This window comes from Crinia signifera, chromosome 2 (assembly GCF_055691185.1).
Source record: "Crinia signifera chromosome 2, ASM5569118v1, whole genome shotgun sequence".
In the NCBI taxonomy this organism is placed as follows: domain Eukaryota; kingdom Metazoa; phylum Chordata; class Amphibia; order Anura; family Myobatrachidae; genus Crinia; species Crinia signifera.
Genome location: NC_139218.1, coordinates 230,313,595 through 230,330,580, shown reverse-complemented (window position 1 = coordinate 230,330,580; position 16,986 = coordinate 230,313,595). Strand labels below are relative to the sequence as shown.

General features: G+C 40.9%; 1 protein-coding gene across 1 annotated transcript in view; it reads left to right on the top strand.

Annotated features, from left to right (window-relative positions):
* VPS53 (VPS53 subunit of GARP complex) overlaps positions 1-8,674 on the top strand; it is a 210,452-nt gene extending 201,778 nt beyond the window's left edge. Inside the window, exon 22 of the mRNA XM_083173988.1 lies at positions 7,565-8,674. Within this exon, the coding sequence (XP_083030114.1) occupies positions 7,565-7,732 (168 nt within the window). The 3' untranslated portion in view covers positions 7,733-8,674. The remainder of the gene's footprint in view (positions 1-7,564) is intronic.
* Positions 8,675-16,986: the final 8,312 nt, after the last annotated feature.

Below are 16,986 nucleotides of genomic sequence, written 5' to 3'. Positions count from 1 at the left end.
GCACCGATACATTCGAGAGCATTCAATCCATCATACCTGAGAAAGCCCCCACAAGGCAAAAATAAACAAACACGTGTGGTAATAATTCTTTATTGATACAGATTTGACAATATATGTAAGGACTCTAGTGGGGAATACACCCCAATTCTTATCAGAATACTAGCACCAACATTCGTATCTACCTACACTTTTAAAAATCTTTAATCACATTTTTCTCTCCTAAAAAACACTGTTTGTTGATCAATGTAGAAAACTCTTTTAACCTCTTATTTCGCTATATGTGGTGGTATCCTTATCCATCCAGGTCCTAATAAAGATAAAAGGAACCTCCACATTTTTTAACAAAATTTGAAAAGGAATAAAATCCAATTATATTTTGTTTTTTGATTGTCCACTAAGGAGTGCATCCATACAAACTCTTTTCCTCTTTTGTGTCTTTGAAGGTAGACAGGAAAGAAGTTTTCACTAAATAAGGCCACCACCTTCTTTGTTCCTTTTTCCGGTCTAGTTTTGATAGGCACTCCCTAGTAACATTTGTGAAGCTAAGGTGGTAACTTGCTGCACTGGTTTACAGTCCTTAAGGGAATCCAACACGAAATCTGCTTGTGTTTTGATCTTCAAGAAAGCTATTGTTGAGGGCCAGATGATCTCTGTTTCAAAAAGTGATAAAGTTGAGACTGTGATAAACAACCAGCCAATCAGCTCCTAGCTGTCATTTTTTAAACCACAGCCTGTGGCATGGCGGTTAGGATCTGGTTGGCTGATACTTTATCATTCTCCAATTTATCACATTTTGAAGCTTACTGCATCTGGCCCAATGAAGTATATTTTTTGAGACTTTAGGGTTTGCACTTGGCTGTGCCTTCTCCTAAGCATAGTTGATTTAAACTGCTCTCCCACCTCCTCCTTGGATTACCAAGGATCCATTAAACACCCCCATTGTGTAAACCTGTGGCATGTTCACGTTTGTTTAATTTCATGTGAGTAGAAATTGGAAAAAAGCAAGGAACCTGAAATGTCCTTCTCTTAAAAAAAAAATATTTCATTTTTAAACCTAGAATGAATGTTTTTTGATTGTCCAGTGATATAGTAAGGGATTTCTGAGAATGCAAACTATTCGACAGTAGGCTACACTATCTTACGTTCGTATACATAATGCATTCTTGGCTTCATTATATTTAGTCAATGCACATGTTGACTTTCTTTATGTTATGTTATAGTGTTGACATTGACCATATTGGTCCAACTGTGATCTATGCTATTCGGCTTCTTCTGGGTCTGATGATGATGCCTTTTGGCATTCAGCTGTACGTAACTTTGCTAACCCTAATCCTAACCTCCATCCTAGTGCCTAACCCTACCTCCCACCTCCTAAATCTAACCCACCTTTCCCGCAGCCTATCTCTAACTCACCCCTACAGAATAACTCTTACTTCCCCTTTTACAGCATAATTGCATTCTCAACATTGTAACAGTCAATGTAAGGACTGCATTTTTATAAGGTGCCGGTATAAAGTAGTGCAGTCATTGTGAGCTTTTTAACCTATCATTACATTATAGGATGGCACTTCTACTTCTTTCCTGGACATGGAAATGTGTGCCATTCCATGCTAATACAGCATTTATATTGGATGTCTAATTTGAAATTTGGCCCAAATTTCCATTCTATGATTTGATGATACAGCTGCTATTACAAATCGGGAGAATCGAGGAAGTTCCTGAAGACTATACACCAATGTTATGAGAGGCAAATCATACTGACCAGGCAGGACTTATAGCACAGGCAAGGAGGAATAGAGATTTTAATGCCGAGTTTAAGCACTGACCATCTGTGCTTCGTAAATGTACAGTCATGTCTGAGCACTGACCATCTGGGCAACATACATATATAGTCAAGCCTAAGCACTGACCCTCCATACTCACACAGTAATGCCTAAGCACTGGTATATCTGTGCTTCATATTCATACAGTAATGCCTAAGCACCGACCGTCTATTCATTCACATAAACAACCATAAAGCTTGCATTTCATGACCTTTTTTGCAGACTGTCAGAAGTTTGTCAGGATTACAGCAGATATCAATTTTTTAGGTTTTTCATTACATAGGTTGTACTTTAGTGCAAAGCAACTCACTGCAATCACACAGCACAAATTATTCCGACCATCCAAATTCATGGGTGCTATATAACCTGGGAGTGTTGAATGACTCAGTCAGATCAGTCTGTCTTAATGATTTTCAAAGTAAGAGCAGCAGCAAGCTAACCAAAAAAATTGCGTTGTTGTGCTGGGGATGTTTTCTTTGACAATCAGAGCACTTCTTGTTGTTTTTTGAAGGCCACAGAATCAAAAACTGAATCAGCCTTCCAGTAGTAGCAATACAATCGGTAATAAGGTGCCCTGCTCTCTATTAATCTGGAATAAATGGTATTTATAATGTGAAAGGTTGACAGTCTGAGGATGCTGCCAGAAGGGCCCAGGTTGTTTATGGTTAAGCTGTAGCGGGCCATAACTGTCAACCAATTTCCTTTGTGAAAAATAGCTCAACTTCCATTAATACCGATGCTGCTAATCTATATCAGGCAAGAGAAGACTGAAGTAGCTGTATTCTTTGTTAGGAGAACCTCTTCTGCTGCCTGCGAGACCAGTCTTACTACCTTGAGATCTGGTAAATCACCCACGACACCTTAATGTGAAGAGTGGGTTTAGAACTGGGGTAGCCAACCCTAGTCCTCGAGAGCTACATGTTTTGCAGGTCTCCTCACAGAATCACAAGTGAGCTAATTAGCTCCATCTGTGTATCTTTTAAAATGTGTCAGTGATTAATGAGTGCAGCTGTGCAGCAGCTAGGTTGTCTGGAAAACGTGAACTGTTGGTAGCTCTCGAGGGCTAGGGTTGGCTACCACTGGTTTAGAAATAGCTCAGAATATATATACTTAAATCCCTATACGTATATAGCCAGAACGTATACCATTACAGTACTGTATGTTTTAATGGAATTTATTAAAAAATATATTTTTTTCTTTTTTTAGTGACTTGAGTGAAGGGAACTTTGATCCTTGAATAGTCCCCCCCCCCCCCCCCACACACACACACACACACACACACACACACAAGATGATCTAGGGAAGTGATGGATATTCAGTTCTCTTTAGGGTGATGTTCCTGTAGTAATGCTGTGTACACACGGTCCGATTTCCTTTCCGATGTTGACTATATCGTCGGCATCGGATCGGAATCGGATGCAGATCGCAAGGGTTTTAACCCTTGCGATCCCGATGCGCGTTCACGTATCAGAAGCCAGAAAGTCTTGGCTGCCTTGTCTATATAGTGCAGATCTGCACTATATAGTCAAGATTAGATGCAAATCGGATGTGCCTTAAGATCCTATCCACGATCCTATCTGATCAGATCGTGGATAGGATCTTAAAGCACATCTGACCGTGTGTACACACCATTAGTTAAGGTACTTGTGTAGTTTCACGGCGCCAGTGTTTGTTTGTTAATCCAGACAGCTGTGTTTAATGTTTCTTTGAAAATTGGCAGCGGTACTTATGTAATATCTGGGCTCCCGTTTTTCTTAGGAGACCGCGTCCCCTCGCGGGGCTCGCTGCGCTCGCCACGCTTCGGGCGCGGTGGCTCGCTGCGCTCGCCACACTATATAAAATCAACTCCATGCGTATTTGGATAGTAGGGGTATGAAAAAATGGGGTGCATTTAACATGGGAGTCCAGATAATACATAAGTACCTTGGCAGCTTGCCAGAGTCTGTGATTACTGTAAAATTTGGCAGGTTTCCAGACTCCTACACTGTAGTAGGCTAGCGTGTGCTTAATCGGTATAACTGTACTAAGGTACGTTATCCGTGAAATAGCGGGGGGGGTGGTTTTGTGCTGCAGTAGCGTCCCAGTCACAAACAGCGGCTGTAGTCGCAAACTGCATCTAGTTGGCCGCAGTCAGAATTTGAGTCCCAGTCACAAACACACTTTCCACGCCACCCCGAAGCGTGGCGAGCACACACGGTACACATCCGACTGACCTTTTAATATCCCCGCTATCCACTCACTGCGCTCGCAACGCTTCGGGTTGGCGTGGAAAGTGTGTTTGTGACTGGAACGCAACTGTGACTGGGGCTCAAATTCTGACTGCGGCCAACTAGACGCAGTTTGTGACTAAAGCCGCTGTTTGTGACGCTACCACAGCGCAAAAAAACCCGCTATTTCACCGATAACGTACCTTAGTACAGTTATAGTGTGTACACATGGTCCGATTTCCTTTCCGATGTTGATGATATAGTCAACATCGGATCGGAATCGGATGCAGATCGCAAGGGTTTTAACCCTTGCGATCCCGATGCGCGTTCACATATCAGAAGCCAGAAAGTCTTGGCTGCCTTGTCTATATAGTGCAGATCTGCACTATATAGTCAAGGTTGGATGCAAATCGGATGTGCCTTAAGATCCTATCCACGATCCAATCTGATCGGATCGTGGATAGGATCTTAAGTCACATCTGACCGTGTGTACACACCATTACACAGATTAAGCAGCCAAGTTTCACATTTAAAGTAAACACTGACTCAGGACGTGGACTCTGGCATGCTGCCAATTTTCACAGCTGTCTGGATTAAAAAACAAACACTGGCGCCGTGAAACTATACAAGTACCTAAGTTAATTAAAGAAATAAATCTGGAATTAGTTTATAGATCGATTTCACCAAGCAGAAGAGATGGATTATTCATATAATGGGGCCTTTAAGTTAGACTTTTGTTACACCCTTAACCACCATGCCACATCTTAACCACCATGTCACCAACGCCCACCTGCCAGATTCCATGTTAGCTGGTAAATCATTTAACCTACCTACACTCCCACCAACTTAACGCACTCTACTCAATTCTTCACTCTCATCTACCAACTTTCACTCCTATTCCACACTCCTAAATACACTCACACCCCCAAACTCCGCGTTTACTAATTTAACCAATATGAACTCACTGCTTTACCCCAACACTACCCACTTGTCCAACACCATTATCAATGACACTTCCCCCTACATTAACCTTTACACCTCCATCTCCATAAGCCCTCACACCTCCATTACCAACCTTCACCAATGACAACATCATTACTCTACTCACAATTCCACACCAACTGCACTCCCCCTCCACTAACAGCCACCAGAGAGCATCAATCGGACACTGCCTGCTGCACTAACTGTGGCATCTCAACATAGCCATTAAACATGACATTCATCTGGCTATTGGTTGAAAAGATATCAATCTGTGGGGCTCTCCAGGTGTGATTGGTGCACATGGTCTCCCTGACCATACGGCCATCTTGTTGCTTTTCCAGGAACCTCATTATGACTGAGAATGACTGCAACAGAGATGACTGCGTCTGTCCTACTGAATCTGACATTTAATGCAGCACGAATTGTCATCTGTGTTGGATGTGCTTGGCCGGCCAGATCACTGCTCATTATGAACATCTGTCCTGCTGTTATCAAAAGCAGTGCACCAAACCCAAGCCAGTTTCTGTGACATTATGTAACGCCTCGACAAGTTGGCAGTGAATTTCAGCTGCTGATGTGCCCTTTTAAATTTGCTAACTCTACGCACCTTAATTTTTGCCATGTTTTCACCAGCCCACCTTCTTAAAATTGATGTTGAGACCTTATGACTGATATGAGGTGTAGTCTAATGGCTGTGAGGGGAAGGGTCGATCTGGGTGGAATCTTACTGCCCAGGATCACATTGCAATATGCAACCCCATTGGTGCTATCTATTGGTGCTTTGCATTCCTGATTTTGGTAAATCATGCAGCATCGCATCCCCCATTGAAACCTATGGGGATATGATTATGTGTGGCAATGGGGGGATCGCAACAGATATCGGAGATACCTGCTGCTGTCTCTTTCATTAAGTATGTACTTAATATTTGCGGGTGACAAGTTATCGGGGATATAGCCGCAAATATACTTTTCATAAATAGGCATAATAATGGCTGAGAGAGGCTGTTTGGTATCTGTCAGGTTCTGTGCCATAAAAATGTGCATCAGAAACAATGTCCTGCAAGTGATTACTAGATGTCTGAATGCCTTCAGATGTCAGCCTGATAGACCATGAGCTGATAGAAGCCTGCACTTTGAAAACATCTGCTCACTGATAAATCTTCGTTATTCTGCCATTTATTGCTTTTTTTTTTTAAGAATCTGCATTTTAAATGTAGAATTAATTTAAACACATTCCGAGGGCAGCTAAAGTGCATACATATATTGTACTGCATAGTACAGCTTGATTTAATAAAACCTATATTTTCCTTTTAGTCATTGTACTGTTACATTGTAGATCTTTGATTTCTAATGGTAAATGCTATGAGAAACAAATTTGAGCCTGTAGTTTAACAATATTTCTCCCTTTGTAAAGGTTTACTATTCTCAAGAATGGCTTGCTTTTCTTAAATCAACGTTTAGGGCTACATTTACCAAGGTTTTCCGTATACGGCCAATCTCTGTACGAACGGTTGGAAGTCAATACTGCAACTATCGACTTCGGCAGCTGCAGGGTGGCGATGCCTTATTCCTACAGCAGTGACAGCGCTGTGCCTACTGCCGGCTCCGTGCTGCGCTGGAGATCTCGCACCTGCATAGTACAGCCAGCTGGGTAGGCAGAGACAGTGCGTCAGCATGAACTGATGCGCTGTGCATAGATGGGGGCATCGCTGGAGAGGGGAGTTTTCACTCCCCCGCTTTGGCATACAAGATGTTAATATACGAAGCAGGAAGTGTTACAATGGCACAATAAGCGCCACTATACATCTCCCCCAGAGCCCTGTGGGAAGCGCATCGGCAGCCCCACCAGGAGGAGGCACTTCATTGCACAATATAAAACATTGCTGCAGCCTCCTTTCCAAGGGCCCTTTAAAATGAAAAAAAAGGTCCACACAGTGCAGGGGATCCAGAACAAAATGACAGGGGAGGCACCATGACAGGGAAAGGAGGGGGCTTTTTTTGCAGGCGGCGAAACTGAAAGAACTCCTTTATAATGTGGGTGTGCTTGCAACAAGGGGAAAGGGAAAACCTATATACACAAGCAACACCCACATTGGAGAGGCAATAGATGATGCCAGTAAATGGGTGATGTAGATGATAGGCAGTGGGTGACGAGGAGAGTGAAGACTGAGAGTGAGTAAAGATAGTGGGATTTGGAGAGGAAGTGTGTGGCAGGAAATGGTTACAGGGTTAGGCAGTAAGTGACATGGAGGAAGTGATGGAGAGAGGCAGATAGTGAAATATAGGGAGGGGGGGGTACTAGGCTGAATGGAAAAGGGGCGCCACTCACCAAGAATGGGATGCGCGTTCAGGAGAGATGCTCGCGGGTCTCCTTCTCGGCGAATGGCTGGCTGAGAAGGAACGCTTTGGTACGCTGTTGGGTTGAGTAATTCTCCTAATATCTCTCACTTTCTGATTGGGAACCCCTAAAACAGTATTGGCAAATATTTAAAGCACTGACATACAGAGTTGATCATTTTCTGTTTTTTGATCATTTTATATTCTTCTTTCCAGGGATTGAAAAGAAGTGAGCAGAGCAGCATGCTGGAGCTGTTTCGACAAAGGCTTCCAACTCCTCCTTCGGGTGCTGATAGCAGTTCTGCGAACCTTCAGACCCCAACCCCTGAACAGGAGTCCTCACGAATACGGAAACTGGAAAAACTCATCAAGAAACGTCTATAAGCCAAGTACAGAGCCCTGTGCGCGTCACAGTGGTGTGGTAGCCGTGTTAAAAGCAAGTCTGGTGTAACACTGTAACAGCTATCCTGTTTTGTTGTCATCCCCTTTAATCAATAATTTGAAGTGTCAACACTGCAGGAAATGAAGGACTGAGAGAACATTGGTCTGGCTGAATGGTATGAGTTTGTCTCTGTCTAGACAGAACATATCTTGATCAGCCGTTCCCTCAAGCATGTTAAAAACACTGCGAGGGAGTATTGTGGTTACACAGAATTATTCCTTGTAATTTTTCTATTTAGTTTTTCATGGGGCTTGTATGTAGGCACATAGCCGCAAGTCCTGTCTATTTAGGCAGACACTTCTGTTCCTGCTGTGTTTTAACCACTAAAACACATCACAGGTTCTAGCCTGAGCAAACTATTGCTTTGTTTTCTGTATCTATTACACTGAAGCAATTGCCACAACATACAAATTTGATGTGAGTCAGGAAAATAATTTTCAATGGTAAAAGTTTTCCACCAATACAAATAGTTGGTGTTTTCTTAGACTAACAGCAGAGCTAAATTGGGTTTTTAGTCACCCTGTTTAAACTGACTGTAAAATACCTGCTAGTTTCCTGAGTCCAAATGAGCATTAGAAACTTTATTTAGATAAGTGCGATTTTATTTTCCTTACACGGACACAGTAGTTATTATATTAATTCTAGAACTTGGCAGGGAGAAAATATGATGTGAATACTGGCATTAAGAGATTTAGTTTTCGTAATACCTGTACATGATACCACGGTCTTGTGTAATTGTTATACAGAAACAAATAACTAAACACTCCAAGAGAAATGTAAATCTCCAATATCTTCCAAGTGATATTAAGATGCTTTGCAAATCATCACTCAGGGGTGAATTTATGAAGCTTGGAGAAGTGTTATCTATCCCCATAAAGAACGTTATGAGCAAGGTGATAATGGTTCAGCCAATCAGCTCTTACCTGTCAATTTACATATTGTAGCTGATTGGCTGAACCATTATCACCTTGCTCATAACGTTCTTTATGGGGATAGATAACACTTCTCCAAGCTTCATAAATTCACCCCTCAATTCTGTGCTGCTGTTTGGTAGAAAATTAAGAATGTTATTTATAACCTACATATCTTCTTAGTAACTGGATATTATGGATGACATGGATTAATGGTCTGGTCTCAATTTACTTACTTTTTCCTATTAAGTACAGTATAGAAAGACCTTTTGTTTTTTTATATTGCATGATGTGAATCCTTAATGCTGCAGAGGAACGGAGCATTGTACATTTTGCTTTCAACCATAACGTACCATTTTTTTTGTTGTTGTTGTTCATTACGTTGTCAGATCTGTATTAAAAAAATGGGTAATCCTTGACTTTAAGGAATTCATCAATTGCATATTGCTACTGGAACACCGCATATTTGTACCAAAGAGTACTGCAATACATTATTCTCTATTGTTACCAACCAATCATAGGTTGCTGGGTTGTGATGAGCGATTTGTACAATACTTATTTTTGCTGATTTAAAATATACCAATTTCACTTAAAGGATATAGTTGTTGGATATATTCCACATGCATAAATCTCGCTTTTCTCCCTGTCTGATTTGAAGGTTCGGTTCATTATCTATGGGTATGTAAGGTCTATTCTGCGCATGCTTTGAACAGGCTGTGAGTTGACGCCCCTCTTTTGCCTTATTGACAGGCAGCAGAGAGGGCGGTGTTACCGAAATCGGGGGGTGGGGGTGCAGAGAGCCGAGGTCTCTGTGTCATCACGGAGACGTCCTGGTCTCGCAGCCTGGAGGCTTTATCTGCTGGGAACCAAGAGTCACAATGTTGGATCCCATCCTGCAACATCAGTCACAGTGCTCGAATCTCATCTATATGCAGGAGGCATCTCTTCTATGGAGACGTCTCCTTATACTGCATACCCCTCCTAGAGATCAGACAGGAACTCCATGCTGCTTTCATACTACCCTGATATTCCATCCATCTCTGAACCAGGCCCATGGTCATCACTTGAACATAAGTATTGCATTGTCTTCGTCCATAGTTTTTACTAGCAAGTTTTCACTGTATTTAACTAAGATCAGATAATGTTTTTTTTTCTGTTTTGTTTATTTTTTGTCTGGGATTTAGTAGAATTACCACTGTCCTCTTCAAGGACAGGGTATAGAGCACCAGCAACCATATATTTCTATCTCTCGATACGGTTACTGATAAATAGCATATTAATGACTTTATTTATAGATATGCTGATGCCCTATGAGTACTACAATGGATAACTATAGGCTTCAGGTGATGCAAGCTGTAAATTGATGCGGTTGATGTATATCTTATTTTGCAGAGAGTAGGGATTTAAATGAAAAAGCACGCGCTATTCAGTCATTTTGTTTATTTTAGGATGTTTAAGAACTATTTAATGGCATGCATTCTGCACTTAATGTATGTTTCCAGTCTGACAGGCTCGCTAAAAGCAGAGAATATCTACATTTCCAAGACAATATAGAGACTGTAATTATTTCATTAAAAATGTTTGTTTTTGTTTCTCTTACATTACAAATTTGGATTCTAAAATGATGTTTGAAACTGATTGTTTAACTGTATATTTTCTTTATTTTATAAAATGTATCTGAGTGAGGATTGCTTTACGCAATCGTAAAATTCCCAAGAATTCAAAAGTACATTCGGATTTAATTATATAAATGTCAGTATTTAAAACAAATGTTTGTTTTCTGTGCTGGTAGTGTGTGTGTGTGTGTGTGTGTGTGTGTGTGTGTGTGTGTGTGTGTGTGTGTGTGTGTGTGTGTGTGTGTGTGTGTGTCTAATAAAGTTTAAGGTCTCCTTTTACTGTTGACAAGATTATAATTATGTAAACAAAACTGCATAATATGTACTTCACTTTTATGTCAAGTACAATTGGAAATGTATACTATATGTAAGGGTCATCTATATATATCTGTACAAAACACTAATCAATATTTTATCAACCATTATTTAATTACTTTTTCCAAAGTACTTTAGATTCTTCTGCATATGTCATCTGGTATGTTAAAGTTTATAGGAATGGCATTGCCTTAATGCATCAATAAGTTTGTGTAAATCATAGGTTTATCTAATAAAGGTTCCCTTAAAAACACTTTACTGTATTGAAGAAATTTTATTTGTCATTTCTGCTAATTAATATCCTTTATTTACACATTTGGAAAGCTATATTTAAGACTTTTCTGGACTGTTAACCAGAATTTGAGGTAAGATATCGCTACCCTGATGTTCATGTGTCCAGGGCGTGATTGGATTTAGGTTTAGCGCCTTCTGGCTTTCGCTTTATCAGAGTTTGGAGTTTAAGAGCCTATAACTGCAGTTGGAAGTTTGGAAAAGGCTCTGAAAGGTGGCGCCTTTATAAGTAGGAAGGAATTTGGTGGGAGATGAATGAAGTGTCAGTGCTCTATTTTACACTTACCCTGTATGGAGGAAAACAACCTACAGGAAACTCCTTTTCTTTTTAATATCTGCAAAATGGTATACAGTGACTAGGTCGACTTGTCGGAAGGTAAACAACCCTTTTGAATGTCGACCTTGCCCATGTTTAACTAATGACCCTGTCAACTTAACCCCATGTTGATCATCAGCATAAACATAATGCATGTTGACCTTACTCTTGTCGGTCCTATGACCCACACCCCTGCAAACATCTAACTATTTTGCCGTCATCCAGATGTAATTAAACCAATAAGCACACATTTTCTGCTTATTGTTTTTTTTACCAGCAGGTATGGTCTGGCCATAAGAAGCCTAGCCAAACCAGTCTGCTTTCCAGAGCTCTTTGCTCTGCTAAGACTAATGTGCTACATTCATTCAGACCATGCACTAAGATTGGGTGGACTGTGGCAAAGTGGACTATCTGTTATTCATCAAGTGTGGCCCTCCAACCTTCAGAAAAGCTGTACATTACAGTAATTACTACCAAAAAAATTGATTCAAAAACAACATTGGCAGACCTGGCTGTGCACTTATAGGATGTTTTTTATTTTTTTTGTGGCACAGACCCTACAATCTGTCAGTTTGGACTAACTGTATGTAGCCTAGTGTTTTTCTTTTGTATCGTGTTTGCTGCTGGAAAAAGCCAGGTCTTTTATCCCTTCATGTTTGGTGGCAACTACTGTCACCAAATAGGCAGTGGGGATCACCAGACCACAAAACAAGGAACAGCATTAAAAAAACGCATTGACAATTAATCTTACTAGATCCAGGAGCTTATATGGGATGAAATTCAGCAGATATTCTAAACAACATTGTTCTTGGTGTGGTGGTGCTCCATGAAGCAACCACAATGATTTGCCACCACCTTCGCAAAATTTTAGATTAGGCATGTCCAAACCGTGGCCCTCCAGCTGTTGTTAAACTACACATCCCAGCATGCCTTGCCATAGTTTTAGCATTCCCTAATAGCAAAACTGTGGCAAGGCATGATGGGACTTTTAGTTTCACAACAGCTAGAGGGCCACAGGTTGGACATGTTTTAAATGATCTGTATTGGTGAGAACATTACACTAGGATGCAGAGATGGCAGCTCAGCATTCTCCAACATCCTACCACATGCCAAAACAATAGTTTAGTAATACATAGTTGTCACACATACTAGATGTAATGTGAATTTCACAAAAATTGGGTATTAAAAAAAAAATTACATACAATATGTGATTGCCATTAGTACTATAAGCAGACAATTACGTGAAATGATTGTGCAGTAATTAGTCTATAAATAAACATAAAATACAATGCATATGCAGTGAAACTAGACACCGAGCATGATAACAGTGGTCACTCAAATGTGCCAATATGGAATTGAAATGTCCGTCTCACAATGCAGCTGAATCAAATTGACCTGGCCACTGCAAAAGGCAGAACACGCATGTGAAGCATACTTGGAAGGCAAAGTTACAATTCAGGTAGCCATAACCAACGTGTATGGTTTCTGTAAAATGTCATCAGGGGAGTTTGTTTTGGTAGTCCCTATGCATAAAATAATTGCTTTTTTTTCTGTTGCAATATGCTTAAATGAATGTAAAACAATTACAGTGTACTTACAAGCAAGCTAACTTTTGTACAGTCAGTCATGTTTGGATAAGAGTATATTTGAAACATTTGACCTTTTTGCAGGTGGGAGCAACAAATCGGCTTAGTGCTTCTAATTATTTTTCTTTTATACGGTTTGTTGATACAAATGAAGCTGACATTCCAAAAACATCATGACGGGCCAATTTTCTTAATGTATTGAAAATATGTCTGCTTTTATCGGCTTTGTTTTGTTAGTGAGCAGTCACACCGAGCCACCAAGCTGTGTGTTTAACCTGAAGGTCCAGTTATTTGATTAATAAGCACAAAATATGGAAAATAAAGCACAAAAGTCAAACTCTTCTAAATCTGTTCTTCCTTGTAACTGTTACTGGGAGAGTCCAGTTCACTATTTTCTCAACTCGTTCTTGCTGATGACTAAACATAAATTATAGTTGGACATTTATTTCTAGCTCTGCTGTTTTTCCTTTTTTTAATGTGATCCTCCACGTATTTCTTTTTTCCACCTTCATAAATTTCTGTGGCTTCCGTGAATAGCCTCTTTAGCACAATATCCACATTCACTTGCTCCACATGTGTGTACTGTATTCATCTAGTATTCTACTAAGAGTCCGCAAAACAATATATAGAATTACAAGAATTAGAATCGCTCTATTAAATCTATTTCAGACCAAGAAAATAGGTTGCAGAAAAGAGTTTTAAGCCACAAAATATTGAATTGCATTTCATACCTAAGGTGCATACAAATAAGATCTTATTCTGGTTGATTCATTCGGATACACATTTGCTCACAGCCAAGTGAACGAACTGCACACAGGGATTGAAGGCACGCCTGTAAGGCCACCAAAGCCGTTCGTTCGGATAATCACAAAGGGGAGTGGTCACGTACGCTACCGTGTGCATACGGATCTTGCAGCGCATGGACGGCTGCTGGTGTTTAACATGCCACAGCAATAATCCGCACAGAAGTAATACTCAAACCATTACCCAATTATCCAAAGTGTATGTTGTTTATTGCATTCAATTGACTAATTGCCTCCCCCCAATTACACTACACTAATAGCAGTTAAGAATATTGCTGCATTTGTGTGTAAAAGCTATGCAATGTCAGCTATGAATGCAGAGAAGTGTAAATGGTTAAACTGCAAAAGTGATCTTCCTGTGTTGCTGCCATGTAGTTAATTGAAAAGTTAGCAAAACATCTATGCTGCATGGGTGTGTATTGCGTGCTGAAAGTAATTTCGCTATTGTGCGTGTTGATTGTCCGAGCGAATGCGCGCCCGCTGATGCGGCAGGGCTGTGAGGCGTGTGACTTGCTTTTTTCATGCGAGGTGTACACCCAGTACTTGTTGTCACTATCCACATACACGCCCCGGTTACCGCCCAGTTTTGCCCACTTTTAATGCTGCGCCCTATATTACGCCCACTGTGTCCGAGCGTGCTCGGCAGAGTATTTCTGTTCGCTGAGTCACGTCCATACACGGTTCAATGTGGCCACACATGTGCATTGCAAATGGTATGCATGCGCAGTAGGCTAAGAAACGCACTCTGAGTGACAACGTATCTAAGTGAGTCAATCAGAATAACCTCTACAGTGCAATTTGAGCTTCCGATTTCAAGAATATAGTCACAAAGTTAGCAAAAATCACATAGTGCATACAGTTTGTGATCCCGATGCGTGCACTAGTGGGATCGGCATCGCAAGAAAAAAAATTAACTGTGCAGGCAAGCCAATATTGACTACATTTTTACAGTGTTCTAGTATACGGTTCCGGGTTCAAGGGAAATCTCATAGTCAAAATCGTACATTGACAAAATGCGCTTCAAACCTGAGACAGTGGTCTGACCTCCTTCCCAATGCGGTGGGCAGCTCATAGTGGCAGGCAGCGGGGTCCGAGCAGCGGCAGCCGGGAGGCTGGAGTGGCATTTTGCCGGGCGGGATGCAGGTGCTGAATATTTTTAAATGATTGGCCAGGTGTGGATTGGCTGTGAGAATTCTCTCTTCAATCAGTGTCTGCTCAGTCATTTCAAAATATTCAGCATTCGCATCCCGCCCCGCCGCCCAGCAAAAAGAGGCTACAAGCTCCCAGCCACTACTCGGACATACCCTGCTGCCGGCTACCATCACCAGCTAGCCGGAACCCACTGCCCGCCCTCCGCTGCCGCAGCAGTTCAACGGGAGTGTTACATGCATACGATTTATTGCATGTAAAATGGCACATCAAGTGCCAGATCGCATGTGAGCCTCTAGCGGAGTTGCCGGGGGCTCTCAAGGGCAAACTGGTCCGACTTGTCCATAGGACAAATTGGCCCATTGTATGGGGGCCTTTAGATTCTATTTCACATCAGCTCAAAGTCTAGTCGAAAGACATTATAACAAATGTGAGCGACGCTGGCGTTTTCAGCAGATATTTTGCACATCTCTGACCGAGATGTTGGCACTCAAAGGTTAAGGAATTTCTGCCCATTTACATGTACTTTTCTCTTATGCAAAGCGACAAATAGTCTTTTTTTCAATAATCTTTGAACTTGCTACTGAGCATTTGTCCCGGTACCTTCTGGCCATATAAAGTCTACTCGTCCACTAAATGCTATGGGTCATTAGGTCGACATGTGAAATGGGTCGACACAAGCATTAGGTCTACAATGTGATGGTCAACAGTCAAAAGGTCGACATGAGTTCACAGGTTTTCGTCCCGAATGTCAACATAGTTAACATGGACACCGTCAAAGTGTAGCGCATCCTTTCCTTCCAATTGTTGACCTAATGCTTGTGTTAACCTTCAAACCTTGTTGACCTTAGCCTTGGCAACCTAAGCCTAAGCCATGTTGACCTTTAGTGGTCGACCAAATGACCGTATAACCACTAAAAGTCTGTTATGTAATATATAAGTTCTGTATGACGACTGGTAATATGATGTTATGTTAACTGGTGTAGATGATACAGCCCTGTGTCCATCTGCAACCAGTTTCGGACTATAACCAAGGGGAGACTGAGCTTAATGCTGGCTCACCTCTGGTTTCCCACTGACAGTCTCTGTATCCAGCAGATTGATTGCAATTTTGTGACTTTTGACTATTTAAAAATTATTAGAATAATCCAAAGATATTTATAAGTTACACATAGTGGGTGAGATTTAATAGGATGAGAGATTCAGAAAGTGGGAGATTTGGTAAGAATTCTCCAGCTTTTTTAAAGTGGCAATCATTTACACTGCAAAATCAAACTGGTTTTGCCGTGTAAATGATTGCCGCTAAAAAAAAAAATGGAGATTTCTTACCAAATCTCCCACTTTCTGAATCTCTCATCCTATTAAATCTCACCCATAGGCCCTTATTCAGATCTGATTGCAGTACAAATTTGTTCTCAAAATGGGCAAAACCATGTGCGCTGCAGGTGGGGCAGATGTAACATGTATAGAGAGAGTTAGATTTATGTGAGTTATTTTGTTTCTGTGCCGGGTAAATACTGACTGCATTATTTTTACACTGCAATTTAGATTTCAGTTTCAACACACCCCACCCAAATGTAACTCTCTCTGCACATGTTACATTTGCCCCACCTGCAGTGCACATGGTTTTGCCCATTTTGAGAACAATTTTGTACTGAAATCAGATCTGAATAAGGACCATAGTCTTTGTATTATACTTCTCATTTTTATAGTCAAAACTGAAGTACAGGATAATGACGTATGACTGGTGGGACTCTGCCTCACTTCATATCAATGAGTCCTAATTTAACAACCTGGGAGACACTGCAGCAATAGTAATGACAATGCTGACACAGCATTTTCAAGGGTTCAGTGGTTTCACAATATGCTTAGGATTATACATTTTATGCAAGTAAAGAATGTACACACAGACCTGGAAATTAAATGTATACATGTGCTTAACTATTGTAAGTGAAATCTAACTTTCTAATTGCACTTTAGCTTCCTAGCAATTACTTAAATCCAGGGGGAACGTCATTCCCTAAGGCAGAGAGCAGTAACCGCTCTACAGGAAAGTTCACCATTTGGAGATGATTTTCCACGGTTCTCAAATAACTATTGGTTTCTAAATTTGAATTCAAGAGTTCCTCTACAGATGGATATCAATGAGACTATTGTTTGCTGCTAGGAGTGGGTATTGTTAATGCTCATAATAATGGGCTGTACAATA